A 20,028-nucleotide genomic window follows, 5' to 3' on the forward strand; every position below is an offset into this window, starting at 1 on the left:
AGAGACGAGCAGGATCCGCAGCGGAGCCGCACAACAGGTCCTCAGACCCCGCCCCGCCCCGCACCGGAGCCGGGAGCCGCACCGGGAGCCGCACCGGGAGCCGCACCGGCACGGCGCGACTTCACCGGCAGGACCTGGACTTTAGCAGCAAATACTCAATATCTTTCAACACCACATCGAACAGCCTGCTTTTGTTGCGCGCACACACACACACACACACACACACACACATTTCTCTTCCTTCTGCCATGACACCCCGCCCCCACAGATTTACACTCACACACACACACACACGCACTCACACATATGTATATATTTATTTATATATCTCACAGGAAGTATGAAAAATGTTTTCTGAGTAATAATCAATAATCGACAGCCGCTCCTCTTCTCCAGGCTGGAGGGAATGAAACCAGATCACCTGAGGTCTCCTGATCAGTGATTGGATATTGATCAATGAGAAGCTTCCTGGAAAAGTCACTTCAAATCCCATCGATTCACCTGAACGGGTCACATGACCCGCCGTCACGCGGTGTCCAGGCCCTTCTCGCAGGCCTTCTATCTGCTGAGGCGTTTCCATCCCCTCCACAAACACACACAAATAAATGCAATCGATACGTTTATTGATTGGCTTTTATTCTTCGTCAATTTTCTGGTGATTTTTGCTCTTCGTTATCGAGACGCAACAAAACGTCGGGCGGTAAAAGTCGTCGACTGGTGATCGACGTCATAAAATGTGAAGTCGGTAAACGTTCCCGTCGGCAAAGGAGGAAGCCCTTGAACGCTGACCTCTGACCTCCGACCCCGATGAGTCACGTGACCCCGCAGAGACAGGAGACGGATCCACTGGATTCTGATTGGACAAAAAAGGGAAAAAGGCTTAATACTCATTCGGCCGACTTCCTGTTTGCGGATGAACTTCCTGTTTCCGGACAGACTTCCCGTTTGCCGATGACCTTCCTGTCTACTGACGCGGCGCCGGCGAAAACACTTTTCAACTCCAAACTGTCGCACTCGCACCGTGAGCGGTCGCCGGGCGACGAGCCGAGACGGCGAGCGTCGGAGGAGGACGGGGCTCTACCTGAGAACGCGGGAGCGCGCCTGCCACGCGTCTCCGTGGCGACCGGGAGCGTCTCAGGCCGCCCCCTGGCCCGGCCCGTCGCCCTCACGCTCCCCCAGCAGGACGCACAGCTCCGCCAGCCGCTGCTGCATCTTGGGGATCCCTGACAGCTGGTTCTCCAGCCGCTGCTTCTCCTCCTGAAACAGGAAGCGCACCTTCATTTCCTGTGTCTACGGCCACCTGAGAAAACACTCCCGGGTCCGGGGCCGGGGTCGGGGTAGCAATCAGTGCACGTTTGTGTTTCATGTCACGACGACGACGTCTTCATCCCGGCGCTTGTGTTCCTGAGAAGATGATCGGGCGTGCAGGAGGCGGCACGCACCTGCAGGGACAGACGAGTGGACGCGTCCAGGCGCTCGAAACACCAGCCGCCCTCTCCATCAAACTGCAGCAGGTGGGAGTGGTACTTCCTGTTGGACAGAGGAAGAGGAGCTGACGGCAGCAGGAGGAAGCGTGGGAGAAGAGCCACGGCCACCAGGACGAGGGGGAGGGAAAAAATGAAGAGGACAGAAGAAAAAGAAGAAGAAAAGGAAGAGGAAGAGAAGACTAAGAAGAAGTAAAAACGAGGAAGGAGAAGAAGAGGAGAACACGCTCAGGGTGTGGCTTCATCTGCATCCCAGAGCTCTGCTGCCCCCTGGTGGACACAGGCTGCCAGCATCTGCCTCAGCTGTGTGTGTGTGTGTGTGTGTGTGTGTGTGTGCGCTCTGACCACAGCGAAGGTCTGTGTGTAATGGACAGCAGAGAAATCCCTGCATCCTTTGCTGCCTCGAAGATCCTTCCCTCCACGTCAATGCTGACAGCGCTGGTGCACTCATCCAGCAGGGCATATCTGGGCCTGCAGGAGGAGAACGTCACAGAACGTCACAGAACGTCAGGCCCAGAGGAACATGGAGAACATCAGAACCCAGAGTAAAGGTTACCGGTGGTAGAACATGCGAGCCATCCCCATCCTCTGCTTCTCCCCTCCTGACAGGACATCCTTCCAGTCACTGACCGCCTCCCAGCCTGCACACACACACACACACACACACACACACACACACACACACACACACACACACACACACACACACACACACACACACACACACACACACCAGGTTAAATGTCAGTGCAGTACCCAGTTCTGCCAGTAGGGGAACCCTGCCAGCTTGCTTCTGGTCCCAGGTGTTCTGATCTTCTCCACCCACCTCCCTCACGGTCCAGGATGTAGCTCAGGTGCACCGTGCGGAGGATCTCCTCCAGACCCGAGTCCGTCTCTCCTTTCAGAGCCATCTCCTCCGGGGAATCCGGGTAGATCACCTGGTCCCGGAGGGTCCCCTCCGACATGTAGGGCCTGGGCGCAGCGCGGCGGGGTCAGCGGGTCACGTGATCCGGCGGGTCGGGGGCTCGGCGTGCCCTTCGGTGGCGGCGCCGACGGAGAAGCCTCACCTCTGAGGGATGTAGAACATGTTCTCCGGCTCTGGACGGAACAGGGCGCCTCCATAAACGGGCCAAAGGCCGCTGAGGATCCGGAACAGAGAACTTTTCCCACAGCCGTTAGGACCCGTGATCAGAACGTTCATGCCCTCATCCACCTGACACACACACACACACACACACACACACACACACGTGTTTGTGAGTGTTATCTGATTCAGGCTATCTGTAATCAGATGTCCCCATATTTCAGTTTGTTAGTGTGTGTTTAGTGTGTGTGTGTTTCTGTTTATCTTTTTGTTGTGTGTGTGTGTGTGTGTGTGTGTGTGTGAGACCTGGATGTTGAGGCTGGAGACCACCACGTCTCCGCTGGGCGTGATGATTGGCAGGTCCTCACAGCGAATCCCGTTCTCCATGCTGACCACCTGACCTGCACAGATGTGATGCTCATGTTCACGTCTGGAGGTTGTGCTTTGTGAAGGTCCTGGAGGTTCTGGCGGTCACTGGTCTCACCTCTGTTCTTCAGACGGACCCTCTGCCCGGGCAGCAGGACACCCCCGCCCGCCGTCTCCTGCTCCTGGTCTGAGGAGCGGCGGTAGATCCCGTCTTTCACCTCCTTGAAGACGTCCAGCATCTCGGAGACGCGGGCGGTGTACCCGGCCAGCTCCGTCACCTGCGGGTCACCCGGCACGCCGTCAGCACCTCCTCCTCCGCCCTCCCCTCTCCCGTCACGTGAGCCTCACCTCCTTGTAGGAGCTCAGGATCCGCTCCACCGCGTCGGCGCTGGTGTTGAGAAGGTTCCGGGCCACGGTGAAATCCTCCGTCCTGTCGCCCACCAGGTCCCCCTCCGCCGACGTGGACGGCTGGTCTGGGGACGTCAGAGGGGTCGGAGGTCAGAGCCGGGGGGTGAAGATGTACAATTACAGATGTGTGTGCGTCAGTGTGTGTGAGCCCACCGTGTCGAGCGTATCCGGTGGCGGAGATGATGGGCATGGCGACCATCACGAGCCCCGAGGCGCTCCAGACGTACTTCATGAGGAACTGCTCCAGCATGACGTACCAGAGGCGCTTGAGCAGGATGAGGTTTATCTGGGAGGAGAGAGCGTGGTAGCTCCTCCTGAGCAGAGACATCTCCACCTACGTCACAAACACACCCTCCGTCAGACCCTTGTCCCCACGACCCGTGGCCCGCGGCGCCCGGCGGCGTTCACCTTGTGTCCTCCGTAGAAGGCGATCTCCTCGGCGTTGGCGATGATGCGCGAGTGCATGTACCTGAGGTCTCCTTTCCGCCGCGCTTCTTCTGCCACCAGCTTCCCGAAGTGCGGCGAGCAGGAGCGCAGGACCTTGGCGGTGAAGGTCACCACCAGGCCCGCGATCACCGTCGGCCACGTGGTGCTGGCTCCTGCAGGATGGACCCCATCAGCTGACACACCCGGACTGACGGCGTAAGTGTGTGTGTGTGTGTGTGTGTGTGTGTGTGTGTGTGTGTGTGTGTGTGTGTGTGTGTGTGTGTCTGGACACCTTTGGCATGGGCAGAGCGCAGCAGGGTGAAGGAGGTCACCACCACGTCCAAGATGGGCTTGGTCAGGTTGGAGTAAAGCCGGGCCACGGCGGAGGAGAACATGACGATGTCCTCCGTCAGGGACTGGTCCGGGTTGGACAGCCGTCCGTCCATGTTGCTCACCCTGTAGTACGTCTGAGACACAGGCTGGGTCAATGAACGCCACACACACCTGTGTGTGTGTGTGTGTGTGTGTGGGTGTGTGTGTGTACGCGCACCTGGTTGGTGAAGTACAGCTGGTAGGCATGGCTGACCAGGCGGCTTCTGAAGGTCAGGGACAGCTGACTCTCCAGGAACCTGATGGCGCTGTTGATGAAGGTGGCGGGGACGGCGACCAGCAGCCACTTGGCCAGCTGGAGGACGAAGTTCTGCACGTCCTTCTTGACGATGCACCTCACAATCACACCTGGACCAGCAGTGGGCTTTATTAGAGCATGACTGAGCTCCTCAGGCCAGATATGAAAACTATTACGATCAATACCTGCACAAAACACACACACACACACACACAAACACAAACACACACACACTGACCGTCCAGATGGGCCACATAGGTGGACAGGAAGGTTCTGGTAATCAGGGTGACTGTATGCAGGACCAGCAGGCCGACCTCTGGACACAGTAACCGTGGAAACAAGAGCTTCAATAGGCGCATCAGTCGAACAGAGAAGTCCCTGTTCACTGCTGGAGACCTGTGCGCACACACACACACACACACACACACACACACACACACACACATACACACACACACACATAATTCTTTTAAAATCCAAAAGATATTCAGCAAACAGAAAGACATAATCTTTATGATGGTGTGTGTGTTTTGTGTGATTTGCATGTGTGTATTGTGCATTTGGATTGTGTGTTAGATATGTGTGTTGTGTGAATAGTGTGTGTGTTAGCTGAGAGGCGAGGCTGAGGAGCCTGAAGCAGGAGAGCCAGCACAGAAGAAGAAGCCCTCACCCTCTGAGACTCTTCTTTTCCACGACCACCACAGCACTGCTGGCCCCGCCCCCAGAGAGCTTGGCTCCGCCCCCAGAGAGCTTGGCTCCGCCCACATGGCGACCATCCGCCCCCTTCTAGAAAAGTACACACATTTTGTCAAAGATGGTGGAATGATGTGTGTGTGTGTGTGTGTGTGTGTGTGTGTGTGTGTGTGTGTGTGTGTGTGTGTGTGTACACTACCTGGATCCTCTTCCAGATGTAGGGTGACAGCTTTTTGACGGCATAGGCGGCGAGCACGGCGGCTGTCACGGCCTTGAGCCTCCGGCTCTGCCTCAGCCGAGCCGGCAGCTGCTGATAGGTCAGCTGCATGACCGCGGCCGGCCTACCCCCCTCCGGAGTCAGGGGTCAGGGGTCAGAGGTCAGGGGTGGCCCTCAAGGAGAGGCCATGTCCCCCTAGCTTCACCTCAGGTCCTGCACAGGAAGGACACATGGTGGTTCACCTGGGCGGTCATGTGACTCTGACCCTCTCATCCAATCAGCGGCGCCGCTCCTCCGCTTCGTGCGGCAACAAGTGACCAATCAGGCGCGTCCAGCGGGACCACATCTGGCGCGTCCTCTGCGGAGCCAAGCGGTCCAATTCCGGTTCCGCGCCCAGGTGCCCGAACTTCCGGCGTTACCGGGCGGCCGTGAGCGGCTCGACCGGGACACCAAATGAACTTTGAGAGACGGGAGAAAGTGCAGCAAAGTGGCGTGAAGTGTGTGTGGTTCCGGTCGGAACGGCCGCTACTTACGGTACAAACTTTAGTCCCGGTCCCCGTTAGCTTCCGTTACCTCCGTCGGCGGGCGCCGTCGGGCCGCCGTCCGGCTCGGTGTCCGCCGTGGGCTCACCGAAGCCGAGGGACGTTCGGGGCGTCTTCCGTCCGCGGCCCCCCGCCGAGCCCGACCGGAACCTTCGACCGCGGCGCACCGGAGCAGCGCTAAAGCTAGCCGCTAGCACGGCAGGAACTTTGGCGTCTGAGTGCGCGAGCTGCGGGTTTCCGGTTATAAGCTCCTCCGCAGGCGCGCGTGTGTGACCGGAACAAACACCGGGGGGGGGGGCTCCTCCCCGCCGGGCCGGACACTACACCGGGGGCCCCCGCCCGGGAGCACGGTCATCGATCATCGATCACACGCAACGGGAATCCACCGCAGAAGAACGAGCACCCCATCTTCCTCAGTGAACCTCGTCATGTTTCTACCAGGAGGTTCGCTCTGCGTGTGTGTGTGCGTGTGCGTGTCGCCCCCAGCCGTGAAAATATGCAAATACCCTGCAAATACCAAGGCTCACTGAGCAAAGAGATGGGCCACACCCTGGAGCTCTGAGAGCGGCAGCCCAGCCAGGTGCTGGAGGAACGTGTGAAGAAGTCCAGGAGATCATCCCTGCACAACTTTACACTCCTACACAACTTACACACCAGCACCCCGACACAACCTTAACACCTCCACAACTTACTTACACCCCATCACAAGTGAAGGTGTTGAGGTTCTCTTTGGGAGTGACCAGGATGGAGAGGATCAGGAATAAGTCTATCAGAGGAACAGCACATGTTAGATGTTTTGGAGAGAAGGTCAGAGAAGCCAGACTGAGATGGTTGGGTCATGGACAGAGGAGGGATAGAGAATATATTGGTAGACGGATGCTGGAATTGGAGCTGCCAGGCAGGAGGTCTGGAGGAAGACCAAAGAGAAGATTTATGGACGTCGTGAGAGAAGATATGAAGGTAGTTGGTGTGAGAGAGGAGGATCCAGAGAATAGGGTGAGATGGAAGGGAAAAGTCATAAGAAGAAGAAAAGTTCTCAACCTTCATCCTGTCACGAGCTACACACCTTCAGCCCTTGACAAGTTAGCAAGCTGAACCCCCTCAAAGCGAGCCACCTTCTCACTTCCATAACTTACCACCTCAATCCTTCACAGGCTTGACAAGAACTGAAGACGGATGAGATCATCAGGGTGTGACATTTATCATGAACCAGGGAATGCTAACCAGATGCTAATCCTTCCAAAAAAGTAAAGAAGGAAGGGGTCTTTATTAAAAGGGGCGGAGCCAGCAGTCTTTATTGACAAGGAGCTCCTTCACATCAAAATATAAACCAGAGAAGATAGAAAAGATACAAAAGACAAAAGACCCACTGGACAGGACGCACCTGAACGCATCACGGCGAGGAGTGACCTGATTGGTCCGTCCGGACCTCCACCCGGGGGGCCGGATACTGCGAATACAAATACTACAGACTCTGGAGTAGGTATAGTGCAAACACCGCGTACAACTACTTTGAATGAAGTACCTGCAGGCGGCCCCTCAGGAGATACTGTGTTAGCGTTTTAACTGCATTTCTTTTGCCGCTCTGCAGTTTTGTCTTGACAGCGTATAGTTGTAAATACGGTGTAGTAGTTGTAATATCTGTACGATATCTGTACGGAGCGGCACAAGCACTTGAAGTAGTGTCGGGCATTGCACCTCGTAGTATCTGTACTTTGCAGAACTTGTAATACTTGTACTTATTTGTACTTGTTCATGTTTAGACTGCACATTGCCTCGTGCAGTATTTTCTCTCTGACTGGCAGTAGGTATAACACGTGTACATTGTAGCACTGGTTGTTGCAATACAGTATTTGCAATACTTGAAAAGTCACATTTTTACAGTTTAGTGTATGTAGTGCACTCTATGTAGTACTTGAACTTTTCAGTACTACAAGCCACCGTAGGTTGCAGTACTGGTGGTGTTTGTACTGCATCCTGGCAGCTCAGTGAAGATATTTACAAGGTGTTTCTGCTTTGGCTTTGTGAGCAGAGAAGAAGTGCATGCTGGGATACCTGGACTCCGCTCGTCCGAGGCCGTGGTCACATGACACCCGACGACATCGTCCGCGACGCCGATCGATACAGGCGGGATCAATAAAGGGGAGCGCCGTTTGAATGACAGGCCGAACACTGATCATTTGTCACCCCTGAAGTTTGATTGACAGGGGCGGCATCCAATCGTGGGCCTCCCGCAGATGGGGGCGGGTCCGTGGTCGGCCTCCATCGTGCGATAGGATATAAAGGCCGGGGTATCGATCGATCGCCCGGCGGGAGATTTATCGACCGTCGATCGGATCCTTCGTGATATCCGGGTGAGTCATGTGACCGCAGCGTCTTTATGAAGGTGTTATTTCCTGGAGTTGGACCTGATTTCAAGATGGCGGGACGACACAGCGTGTCGCCGCCTTCAGACAGGAGCCTGGAACTTCCTGTTCCTGTCAGTCGGTCATCGATCGCCCGATGGACCGTCAGTCACTCGGCTCTGTGACATCATCGTCTGATTGTCGCCGCAACTGCTTTTTCGTCCTGAAGGTTTTGTGTCGGACTTCCTGTCACAAGCGGGAAGCGGGAAGTCAGAGGGGAAAGGAGTCGTCCAAAGCCGCTCAAAACACAGGGAACCAACCGATACGTAATCAATCGTCTGTGACCCGTAAACAATAAATAAAGGTTGTTCCTGCACGAGCAGTTCAGCCTCAGCCTGCGGGCTGCCCACAACCAATCAGGGACCCGCCTCGCCAGGAGACGAGGAGGGAGGAGCCACCCGTGGTAGGAAACCTAAGACGGTCACCTGACCTCCTGCCCGGTTTCACCTGAGGGATCAATTTAGATCAACATGGGATTCGATCAAAGGGTTCATGGTTAAAAGCTGCTGGTCGGTGGGACGGAGCTGGTGATGTCACTGGCGATGCTGTTGATTGTCTGAGCGTTTCCACTGGAGGCAAAGTCGTAGAAAATGTCAGTCAAAGGATAGAAAAGCACTGATTGGCCGGCCGCTGCCTTTCCATGGCGACGTGCCGACGAGCTCCCCTGGGAGGAACTCTTCAACCTGAAGGACATCAGCCGGTGGGTGAAAGCGTGGTGACTGGGGCCCCGCGACCTCTGGGAGTCACGCGACCTCACGGAGTCACGTGACCTATGGGAGTCGCGCGACCTCGGCGCCACGCCGTGGGTGGAAACACCAGGCGAGCGGATGGCGGCGGCCGACGGGCCCGAGGAGTCCGATTCCAGCTCCGGAACGACTCCTCGTCTAGGTGGAACTTCCTGCGGCCGCGCGGCGAGCCCAAAACACACCTGGAGGTCATGTGACTTATAAACACTTTGCCGCGCCGCCAGCGCACACAGGAGTCGGGCGCCAAAACAAAAACACGTTGGCCACGGCTGATTTCTCTCTGTCTGGTTTGGATGTTGGGTTGATCTGGAGCTGGGATGACATCATCATCTGATGGATCCATACTGTATGAACGGCCTCCAGTAAATCAGCAGACTGAATGTGGAGGGTGAAAGCTGCGTCCACTCCCTCTCAGCGCAGAGAAGATGGCGTCGCCAGGAAGTTCCAACACAAACCGTGGCGGCGGCGGCGGCGGCTCCCCGCGTGGGCTCACGGACCCCCGGCTGTTCATCATTATTGCTCTTCTCTTCTGAGATCTCCTGAATGGGGATTGGCTGGTGGGCGGGGCTTGACTCAGAGGGCGGGGCTTCCCCCGGCCTCTTCGCAAATCAATAAAACGTCACCGAACGGACCGTTATCCCTGAATCCGACCCGCAGGCCGTCCTCGGGGGCCGGCCCGCCATCGGCCGCCGCCGGCGGGTCACACCAGGGTCCCCGGCGACGGCGGCTCCGTCGACGCCTCTCTGGAGGCGGCGTCCGCTTTCTGGGGCAGGAAGGAGTCGCGGTAGAGCGGGGCGTCCGCAGACCTGGGAGCCGGAGGGCAGAGGGGCGTCAGGAGCGGCGAGGGGGCGGGGCCCCGTGCGAGACGGTCACCCGACACCTACCTGCCGTGCAGCGGGTGTCCGTGGAAGGTGGCGGAGTGCGGCAGCGCCGTCTGTTTGTGGTGGGAGGCCTCGGCGCGGTAGGACGGCGGCTGGAGGACGCCGTGGGTGGTGCGTCGGCGCTGCAGGACCCCGGCCTGACCTTTGACCCCGCCGGACACCTTCCCGTTGCTCTGGTTGGCCGGAGAGACGCCCACGGTGTTCCTCAGGTACCAGTCCCTCAGACCTGTCGATCACCGCAGGGACCGGTCAGATCTGGGGGGGTTGTCATGGCGACACCAAGGCGGCCGCTTACATTCATCGGCGCAAACGGCCCGTTCTTAACCGAGAAACTAGCGAGCTGTCGGAGAACCGCGAGCTAGGATGTGACACCCTCAGCGATCGGCCGCCTGCAGGGAGGCGGGTGATGTCACGGGAAGTGCCTACCCTCCAGAGCCAGGGCCTTGTGGAGGCTCCTGGTGGCCTCCTCCAGCTGTGCGTCCTGGGTGGGGGGCAGCTGGGGGGGGCGCGGGGGCAGCAGGTGGGGATGGGGGTCGGGCTGGATGGCGGGCGGGGGGGGCGGCGGCGGCGGCGTCGGGCTGGCTCTGCTGCACGGGGAGGAAGGGGCCGCAGGACTTGGTCCGCGTGACCTTGACCCGGCGCTGGTCGGCGGGGGGGCGGGGGTGGTAGTTGGGGGGGGGCGGCGGGGGCAGCTGGGGGGGGTAGCCGTTGTAGAGAGGATGCGACGAGACGGGCTGGCGGGCCGGCGGCTGCTGCTGCTGCCGCTGCAGCTGCTGGTGCAGCTGCTGCTGCTGCTTCCCCCAGATGTAGTCCAGCAGCACCTCGCTGTAGCCGCCCCCCCGGCCGCGCCCCGCCCCCTCGCCCCCGCCGTCGCCCGCCCTGCCCCGCCCCTCGCCGCCCCCGTTCACCCAAAGCCCCGCCTCCTCCTCCAAGGCGGGCGGGCGGTCCAAGAGCCCGTCGGAGCTGTTGCTGCGCCGGGCGGAGGCGGCGCGAGCTCCGCCCCCGCCCTCTGATGACGGCGAGCTGTCCTGGGAGCGAGGCGGGGGCGGGGGCTGCAGGAGGGCGGGGGCGGGCCGCTGGATCTGCAGGGGGTCGGGGGGGTCCGACCTGAAAGACAAACGGGTGACGGTGACGGATCAGGGGGGCGGCGGTGGATTAGCCTAGCTTAGCATGACCGCACCCTACCTGTTGAGCACAGAGTTCCTCCTGGGTTTACTCTGACCGAAAACCTCCACGGGGGAGCCGGCCGGGACCAGCGGGGGGCGACACTGAGACACACCTTCGTCTGGGGGACAGGAAATGACATCATCCGGCAAAAGCGACCAATCAAAACCGGCGAGAACCCGGGTTCAGTTTGGAAACACAGGCTCCCAAAGGGACTGAGTTGTAAACAAGCTGGCCAGGGAACAGTCAACGCCAGCAGGACCTGTGTGTGTGTGTGTGTGTGTGTGTGTGTGTCCATGTGTGTGTTACCGTTGTCATGTCCTGTTGAGTCTGACGTGGAGCTGCTCTCTGATCTCACCGTGTCGTCTGGAAACACAACACAGATAAAGACAGGAAGTTTCCCCAAACAATGGGGCATGCGTGTGTGTGTGTGTGTGTGTGTGTGTGCTTGTGTGCTTGTGTGTGTGTGTGTGTGTGTGTGTCTGTTTTGTATCTAATTTTGAACTTGTGTGTGAACACTTTCGTGTTCCTTTTTAAGTGTGTCATTCTGGTCATGTGTGTGTGTGTGTGTGTGTGTGTGTGTGTGTGTGTGTGTGTGTGTGTGTGTGTGTGTGTGTGTGTGTTACCTGTGTGACACCCCCTGTGCACGGTTCTCTTGCCATGGTGTGTGTGTGTCTGTGTGTGTGTGTTGCTGTCGTTGTGTTTCCTCAGAGCTCCGCTGAACAAGGTTTTCTTGGGTTTGGAGCGCTGGGCCTCGTCCTCCTGAGTAAAGACAGCACTGCATGTATTCCTGTGATGACAGACCATAATGCCCTCCTGGTCTGAGGACCCCGGTAGACAGTCACCCTACTGGGACCTGCAGCCGTGAAGGCAGACGGCATGCTAATGCAGACGCCATGTGTTGGCGTCCGCCCATCGAGGCTCCCAACAAGTCCGTCCGTCCGCCGCCTCCTGGATCTCCGTCACAGACTCACAGCGCTGGGCGGAAGGACAGCCACAGCGCTGCCTTACTGGGACACGACTGATTCAACTGACACGAGGTGGCCTGAACGGAGCCACACACTCTCTGTGGACCGGACAAACTACGACAACGGCAACATGAGGATGACGGTCTCGGGGAGGTCATCGCATGGCTCTGCGATGGCGGGCGGCGACCACCCATTGGTGGTTTGAAACGCTCCTCCCTCACACTGAGGAAACTGTGGCATGACTTCCCCTTCGGCGGAGAACCTTGAGTAGGAAACTGGAGGCCGGCCCACGCACACACCTGCTATCGTGGAACTCCCTATTACATCATCCGGCAACAGGTGCGTACTTGGGGTTGTGGACTATTTTACAGAATATGTTAACTCAGTCCACACTATGGATCACTATGAGCCTCACTGAGGTTCATAACAACTTGTAGACCGTTAACACATCATTGTGAACTATATTTCCGTGTTGGATGGCCTTCTTTGCCCACCGGGAGGTCGGGGCATTGCTCCACCTTTATTTAGCCCTCTCAGATCTGTGACGGACTGTTGATTCTCACCTGCTGCGATCACATGATCAACTGTTGCTTTATGTCCTTTTGCAAGCACAGAACGAGGGAAAAGGGCTTTTGCCTTTGCTGCCCCCACTGCATGGAACAGACTTCAAAAAGACTGGAAACTCCATAATTTTATCTACTAAAAGCTTCTTAAAGCAAACTGAGAACACTAGAGGTCAACTTGTCAAAATGTAATTGCTTCTTTTAACTGTTTGTAATATTGTCTGTCTGTAACTTCTTGCTGCCTCTTGGCCAGGACTCCTTTTGTAAGAGGTTTTTAATCTCAAAGGGACTTTTTTCCTGGTCAAATAAAGGTTGAATAAATAAAAAACTTCTTCCCGTTGACAGATCAACACGCTACCACTGTGGCACGGTGTATGTTTAACTAGACCCCCACGCCGCCATACCAGGCTCAGTCAGACGGCATGGCTGAGAGGCCGAGCCGGACTCTGAAGATCAGCGTGCTAAACACATGGTTGAAAGGAGCGGTGAAAGGAACCAGTGTTTGCCACGAGCGGAGCTGGACAACTCAAGTGTTCATTCAAGTACTGGGTTTCTCCTTTCTTCTCGGTGAATGGTTGAGAGCCTAACTTGCCACTTGATGTTTTGTTGAACTCTTGTCCCACGCGAACCTCCTCCACCCCTGGTACACCAGCAGCTTCTGCTGCACACCTTGCAACACGCTTGTCAGGTGCTTTCAGAGAAGCAGCTCACAACTCTGCTGCAAACAAGCAGCGTCAGAAGACTCAGTACGACAAAAAAGTTGTGTTTCACACACATCGGCCACACAAGATGAGCAAGCTGGCTCCCAGATGGAAGGGCCCCTGTGTGGTCCTCCAGTGCATGAGCAGTCATGGTTTCCCAGGTGTTACATATGAGATCAAGGATCCAAAGAGCACGGCTTCACCACAGTGGATTGTTCATCATTCCAGATATGACAGCAAGTTGCTGGCTGGCTGAATGTTTAGGATGTATTCTACCTTTACACATGTTGTGTTATTTTCTCATATCTTATGTGTTGTGACAGGGAGGCTGTGAAATGGGGACATTTCTACCGGTAACAAAGGAAGACTGTAACCATGTAAATGATGTGTTATTTTGATTATAGGTTGTGTATTGGCGCCCTTTCAATTTGGTTTGTTGTTGTCAGCAGTTGCCTAAAGAGGTGCATTGGGGAGAAAGTATGGGGGTGATTGGTTCTACCTGCCCTTGTTTAGAGGACGCACGGTGCGAGGGGTTGAACCTGACCGTTCCACAAGTGAGTAAGAAATAAAGTCTCTCCTGTCCTGCCGTAACGGCGTCCTTTTCACTGGAAGATTCTTTGGTTCTTTACATTGTAACCCGAAACACCCGCGGTCCTGGCACGCGACCTCTTAAATATTAGGGTTACAGTACTATGAGTACTAGTACTTTGACATGTCAATATTTCAACAGCATATTCTCCACGATATCATGATCTCATTTTTACAAATGAAAACACTTTTCTGTCGGTTTCACGCCGACGCCGCCGTTTCTCACGGCGCCCAAACACAGCTCACCTCTGCCCTGCACTTCCTGTTGGGCTGGCGTGAAGCTCCGCCTCTGCGCCGCACGCTAGGCGGTTTCTCGCCCGCCTCCAGGGGGAAGTCCCGGGGCACCGCCCCCGTCAGCTCCTGACCAATCAGAGCACACGGCGAGTCAGCCCGGGCTTTCCCATTGGCTGTGGTTCTCGGTCGGGTCTCGCTCACCGCCTCCTGCAGGCACACCCGCCTCAGCTCGGCCAATCGGACGCTCAGCAGCGCCTGCAGGCTCCGCCTCCTCTCCTGCAGCTCCGCCATTCGTTCCCTCTGTTTCCTGTCGGCGCAGGTGAGGTGGTCTAGAACCACACACACACACACACACACACACACACACAGAGGGTCACGGCACTGTGACGTCAGCAGAAGTCAAACGGATCACTGTTAGTACCCACCAGACACGGGGATGAGTTGACCTTTGACCTCCATGGTCTGCGTGTCATATGTGACTCCGCCCCCCCCGCCTCCGCCGTCCTCGCTGCTGGAGTCCCGCTCTCCGTCCCACGTGCACTCCCTCACCTGCAGCGTGCACACACAGGCGGTCAGGTGACTCGGGGTTCCCGGCGGCGTGCGGGTCCAGAACCGACCAATCAGAGGAGCCGGTCTGACCTTGTACCCGGATCCATGAGAGCTGCAGAAGTTCAGGCCCGCAGCCATCCAGCGGCCGCTAGCTGTTAGCAGCTAGCTAGCGGCCGTTAGCGGTGGCGCCGCAGTTCCCGGTGCGGCCTGTAGGCGGCGCTCAGCGGCATTCAGGGTGAAGGTCCTGCAGGGCAGAGGGCGGCAACCGTTGAGGAGCGTGCACGAGTACGTGCACCATGGATCCCTGCCTGACACACACACACACACACACACACACATGCACTTCTGCTTCCCGTGACCTCTCTCCAGGTGCTGTGCCGGTCACGTGGCTGACCTTTGACCCCTGATCCCTGACCTCTGACCTGGCTGAGGAGAACAGAACGTCCTGTCAGCAGAGGACAGCTGCAGCCTGAGAACAGGAAGTGCTGAACAGGAAGCAGGAAGAGGAAGCCGGCGAGGAAACCAACGGAAGCGTGTGAGTCGAAGGAGCTGGAGGGAGGAGGAGGAAGCAGACTAAGTCAGATCCTCCCAGAGCCACCTGGAGGAGCAGGCTGGAGGTCTGGTCTGGATGGAGGCTGCCAGGAGGACTGATGACTGACGAGTCCTGGTGATTGAAGAAGGATCAGACAAGAACCAGAGGTCTGGAGGTCTGGAGGTCTGGAGGACGTTTGCGTGCAGGAGGCGAGTCTGAACAAGAGACTCCAGGACACTGGAATGTGAGGAGTGTGTGTGAGTGTGTGTGTGTGTGTGTGTGTGTCTGTGTGTGTGTGTGTCTGACACACAGATTAGCATCAGAAAACAAGCCTCCATCACTTTCTGTCCTCATGGCAGAAGAGCAGACAGGAAGTGTCCGTCAGCGAACACGCTGACTTCCTGTTTCTCTTCCCGTCTTTTCACAATAAAAACAGATCCTCCACCCCAGCCGTGAAGAACCACACAGCAGGTCTGTCTACGGCAAGCCGAGGACCGGCAGCGTCCAGACAACTACTTTTAGTTGCACGCGGGTTGGGACATTGTCATGACGACGCTGACGTCGCTATGACGACGCTGACGTCGATGCCGCGTTGGATCACAACCAAGAGACGACATCCAAGAAACCAGATGACCTAAGGTCCTCGCTAAAAACATCTTCCAGTTTAAATAAGGCTGCACTGCTCCTGAGGTCTCCTCTGTGACACACACACACACACACACACACACACACACACACACACACACACACACACACACACACACATGCACTGATGCCATTTGAATATTGCATTTGCATGTCTTTGTCTGCAGCTGAAGCCTTTTGTAACTCTGTGTGTGTGTGTGTGTGTGTGTGTGTGTGTGTGTGTGTGTGTGTGTGTGTGTGTGTGTGTGTGTGTGTGCCCTCAGTCTGTTTCCTTTAAGGCAGAGAGAGCACACACACGCACACATTACTAAAGTTACTATTTACTTTAGATCAGAGTGTGTTGGAGAACACTGAGGAACAACAGAGAACTTGGTCTAACCATCTGTCGCACAACAAACACACTTTATCACAACTCATCTTGGAATGAACACACACACACACACACACACACACACACACACACACACACACACACACAGACTCACACACACCAGCATCAACAGCAGCCGTGCGCGTGGGGGTGGAGCCACAAACGTCCCGCAGATGTGTCTCTTATCAACAAACCGCATTTCCATGGCAACCGTAGGTCTCGGCCCCGAGTCCCTCCAAGGTGAAGGTTCTGCCAGGGTGGAGTATTATGGGATAGCTGCGGCTCTCTCCTGGAGTATTATGGGATGGCTCGAAGATCCCAGAGAAGCCCAAAGCTCGCGGTCCAGCAGAAGGAACGTACCTGCTCGTCCCACGGGTCTGCTCCGGCTCCGAGGACAACACACACTCTGAGCTCTGCTGAGCTCTGCAGGGGCACGCACACACACGCACACACACACACACACACACACACACGCACTCACCACTTCCTGTCCAGATTTTCACAGTAAGAGCCCCGACCCCGGAGCTGCTGCTCAGAAGTGCCCAAAACAAAACACAGATGGTTTTCAGAGGAAAGCTTCTGCAGTGGACCTGCTGGGGCTGAACTTCAGACCACAGGCTGGAGGAGACCCGGAACACACCTGGAGCAGGGCTCTACAGGAGGAACCGGCTCCTTGGGACCGCATGAGAAGGTCAGAGATGGAGAGCCGTTCTCCCGCTGAGGAGAAAGATCTCACGAAGGTCCTGTGTCTGCTGGAGCAGCAGGAGGCTCCTCCTCGCTCAGATTAGCAGAGATTTGGATTAAACACCGCTGGAGACACAGCTCTTGTTTTGGAAACAACAGGCTGCCTTTCCTGGACCTCCAACACACACACACACACACACACACACACACACACACACACACGGATATATTAGCAGGACAAAGAATCTCACCCCTTACACACACACACACACACACACACACACACACACACACACACCATTCATATTCATACACCTTGTTTTCTCATTCACAGGTCACCAGCTGGCTGTGTGTGTGTGTGTGTGTGTGTGTGCGTTTGTTCATGTGTGTTTGTGTGTGTGTGTGTTTGTGCATGTGTATGTGCGTGTGTGCGCATGCGTGTGTGTGTGGACTAGGTGAGAGACTATCCTTTGTCCTGCTAATGTATGTGTTCCTATTGATATGTGTGTGTGTGTTTCTATGCATGTGTGTGTGAATCTTAGATATTTATTTTTGAACTCTTATTTTATTTTATTTTATTGTTGGTTGTTTTTGGTTGTTCATTAAGTTTACTGTTGTTTGTTTACTGAAACAAATTCAAAAACAAACATTAAAGGTTTAAAACCTAACAAAGATGAAGTCCAATGAACCAGTCGGCCCATCAATCCATCATCCATCCATCTATTCATCCAACCATCTATTCATCCAACCGACCAAATCCAATCTTCCTGCTCATGCTCTGATTGGCTGAAGATGAGCAGTGGGAGGAGCCTCATCTCTTCCTTTCTGTTTTTTTTTACATCTTGCGTTCTGATTGGCTCAGGCTGTGGCGCCCAGCCAGCGGCGCTCTGACCACCACCTCTGCACAGCAGCAGGGGGCGCTACAGGGGCAGGACCAGACACCGTCATTACACAGCCACACCACAGCGCCTCACACACACACACTCAAAAAATACACAGTGACTCACACACACACACACACACACACACACACACACACACACACACACTCCTCAAAGATGAAAAGATCAAGTATTGATGAAGCTGTTGCCTCAAAGCCTTTGAGCCAAAGCACACACACATACAGAATACCTAATACCTGTGTGTCTGTGTGTGTGTGTGTGTGTGCGTGTGCGTGTGTGTCAGTGTGTGTGTGCAGGATGAATGTAGGTCAGGCAGCTGATTCTCCGCATGGCAACAATGTAGAAAATCCCAACATCCCAACTCTGAAATACTTGCATCTTATTGGCTGAGAGCATCAGCCAGGCAGCCAATAACCTTTCAACCCTGGGGCTCTGCATGTGTGTGTGTGTGTGTGTGTGTGTGATACAGTGTGAGTGTCAGATATTGTGTGTGTACAGTGTGTGATACAGTGCGCAAATGCATGTTTTACACAGTGTGTGTGATACAGTTTGTCTGTGTGTGTTTGAGAGAGAAATACAGTATGAGTGTGTGTGTGAGTTTTGGTTCGGTGCTGTGAGTGTTAAGCTAACGTTAGGCGACCGAAGAGGGAGCTGTTTACATTGACATTAGCTCAGTGTTAGCTCACATTAACGTGATGCTAACAACTGCCTGGAGTCAGCTATTACCTGGGTGTTTGCTCACCTTTAGCTTCGTGTGTGCGCAACATTAGCATGGTGTTTCCTCAACATTAGCATGGTGTTTCCTCAACGCGAGCTTGGTGTTTGTCAGCGTTAGCTCAGGTTGGCTCCGGGTCACATCCATGTTAGTTCAGTGGTCCGTCCACATGAGCTGACCGACGGGCCGACGTCAAGCTGACGCCGGCCCGACGTTAACGGGGTTTTAGCCTAACGGCTGACCGTCAGCTAAAGCCGACAACATGGCGTCGGTCGACGTCTCGGCGAGGCAGGCTTCCCGATCGGAACGCGGGAAGACGACCTTTCGACGGGCCGACGTTCATCCAGATTGGAGATCATTGTTCGGGGGGCGTCCACGCTCCCGGCCAATAGAAACCAGCCGTCATCCCATGACATGGTTGGCGGGTCAGCGCGCGAGCCAATCACAGCGCAGAACCCCGACCCGGAGAAGGACATGGGCTTCGACCGACCGATCGATTCTTATTTCAGATCCAGAACTCTTCTGCCTTCGCCGCGGCAACCGGACGGGGTGGCCCGGCCGCCCGCCCTCCGGTCGGCCTTCCGGTCGTGCCCGTGCGACGGGAACGTCAACGTCAGGTTCCTCCTGACGGTGCCGTCCGAGCCGGTCATCCGGGACCCGGGGGTCCGGATGATCGGGTCCCGTCCTTTCCCGCTCCGACCGCCGCGAGGAAGACGGGACTCCTCTTCTGCCTCGCGTTTCCATGACGATGGTGGGGGACACGACCTATGCTCCGAGGAAACATCAGAACAGGCGACCCGTTGTTGACCTCCAGAGGGGGGGGGGGGGGGCAGCCTCCGCATCTGCATCTGCAGCCTCGCGCCCCAGGTGTGCGTGTGTGTGCGCTCGCGCGCGCTCCTTTTTTCCCCCGGTCGTTTCAAGGCAACAGTGTGGCGAGCACGCGCCAGCACGCCGCAGACACGTGGCGCAGGGCGGGGACGCGCCGCAAAAACAACAACAGCGTCCGAGGTTCGGAGCCCGAGGCCGGACGGACCGACGGCCGGACCCGCCCGGACCACCCCGCACACACGCGCACACGCACGCTGCCGGTCCAAGACCCCCCCCCCCCCGGACCGACGGTCACACCCTCCGCACGCGCCCCGGTCGCCAGTGCGCGCTGGTTGTGTGTGTGTGTGTTCGTGGCGGGAGAGCGCACGCCTACCTGCGGCACCTGCGGGCTTCCGTCCGTCCGTGCGTCCGCGTCCCGGCCGGCCGCCCCGCACCGGAGCCCCGCAGCAGCTGCGTGCCCGCGCGGCCCGCGGTCAGCTGATTGTCTCCCGCTGCGGCTCGCGCGCCGCCTCACATCCGGGCAGCCCGTGCGGGCGCTGTGATTGGCTGATGGGCCGCCGGTCGTCCTTCATGCCCTCCGACCCGGAGCGGGACCGAGACGGGGAGCGGGACCGGCACCGAGACCGGGAAGCTCCGCCTCCGCCGTTCTCTTCGCCGAGCGCGCTCCCGACGCCGTGCACGCTCAGAGGCAGGTCCGTGTGCGGC

At 56.7% G+C, this 20,028-nt stretch overlaps 2 protein-coding genes across 2 annotated transcripts; both read right to left on the reverse strand.

Moving 5' to 3' along the window:
* Positions 1 to 619: 619 nt before the first annotated feature.
* On the reverse strand, positions 620 to 6,222 carry abcd1 (ATP-binding cassette, sub-family D (ALD), member 1). The gene is made up of 18 exons (XM_086142109.1): positions 5,840 to 6,222; positions 5,289 to 5,519; positions 5,067 to 5,182; positions 4,635 to 4,792; positions 4,319 to 4,506; positions 4,061 to 4,235; positions 3,751 to 3,941; positions 3,496 to 3,676; positions 3,283 to 3,407; positions 3,053 to 3,212; positions 2,875 to 2,969; positions 2,552 to 2,697; positions 2,311 to 2,456; positions 2,041 to 2,125; positions 1,830 to 1,955; positions 1,443 to 1,530; positions 1,082 to 1,257; positions 620 to 853 (listed from the first exon to the last, which is right to left on the reverse strand). The coding sequence occupies exons 2-17, from the start codon at positions 5,415 to 5,417 to the stop codon at positions 1,135 to 1,137; spliced, it is 2,232 nt and encodes a 743-aa protein (XP_085998235.1). The 5' UTR covers positions 5,418 to 5,519; positions 5,840 to 6,222; the 3' UTR covers positions 620 to 853; positions 1,082 to 1,134.
* A 901-nt stretch (positions 6,223 to 7,123) lies between these two features.
* ccdc120a (coiled-coil domain containing 120a) lies at positions 7,124 to 19,988 on the reverse strand. The gene is made up of 12 exons (XM_086142110.1): positions 19,697 to 19,988; positions 14,738 to 14,891; positions 14,524 to 14,647; positions 14,300 to 14,427; positions 14,111 to 14,224; positions 11,671 to 11,806; positions 11,354 to 11,410; positions 11,066 to 11,165; positions 10,460 to 10,987; positions 10,307 to 10,425; positions 9,884 to 10,106; positions 7,124 to 9,805 (listed from the first exon to the last, which is right to left on the reverse strand). Exons 2-12 carry the CDS (start codon positions 14,783 to 14,785, stop codon positions 9,700 to 9,702), a joined length of 1,683 nt encoding a protein of 560 aa, XP_085998236.1. The 5' UTR covers positions 14,786 to 14,891; positions 19,697 to 19,988; the 3' UTR covers positions 7,124 to 9,699.
* Between the last annotated feature and the right edge of the window lie 40 nt (positions 19,989 to 20,028).

The sequence above is a fragment of the Fistularia commersonii genome, chromosome 34 (genome assembly GCF_037954325.1).
Source record: "Fistularia commersonii isolate RoL2024-O1a breed Wild chromosome 34, RoL_Fcom_v1.0, whole genome shotgun sequence".
NCBI lineage: Eukaryota > Metazoa > Chordata > Actinopteri > Syngnathiformes > Fistulariidae > Fistularia > Fistularia commersonii.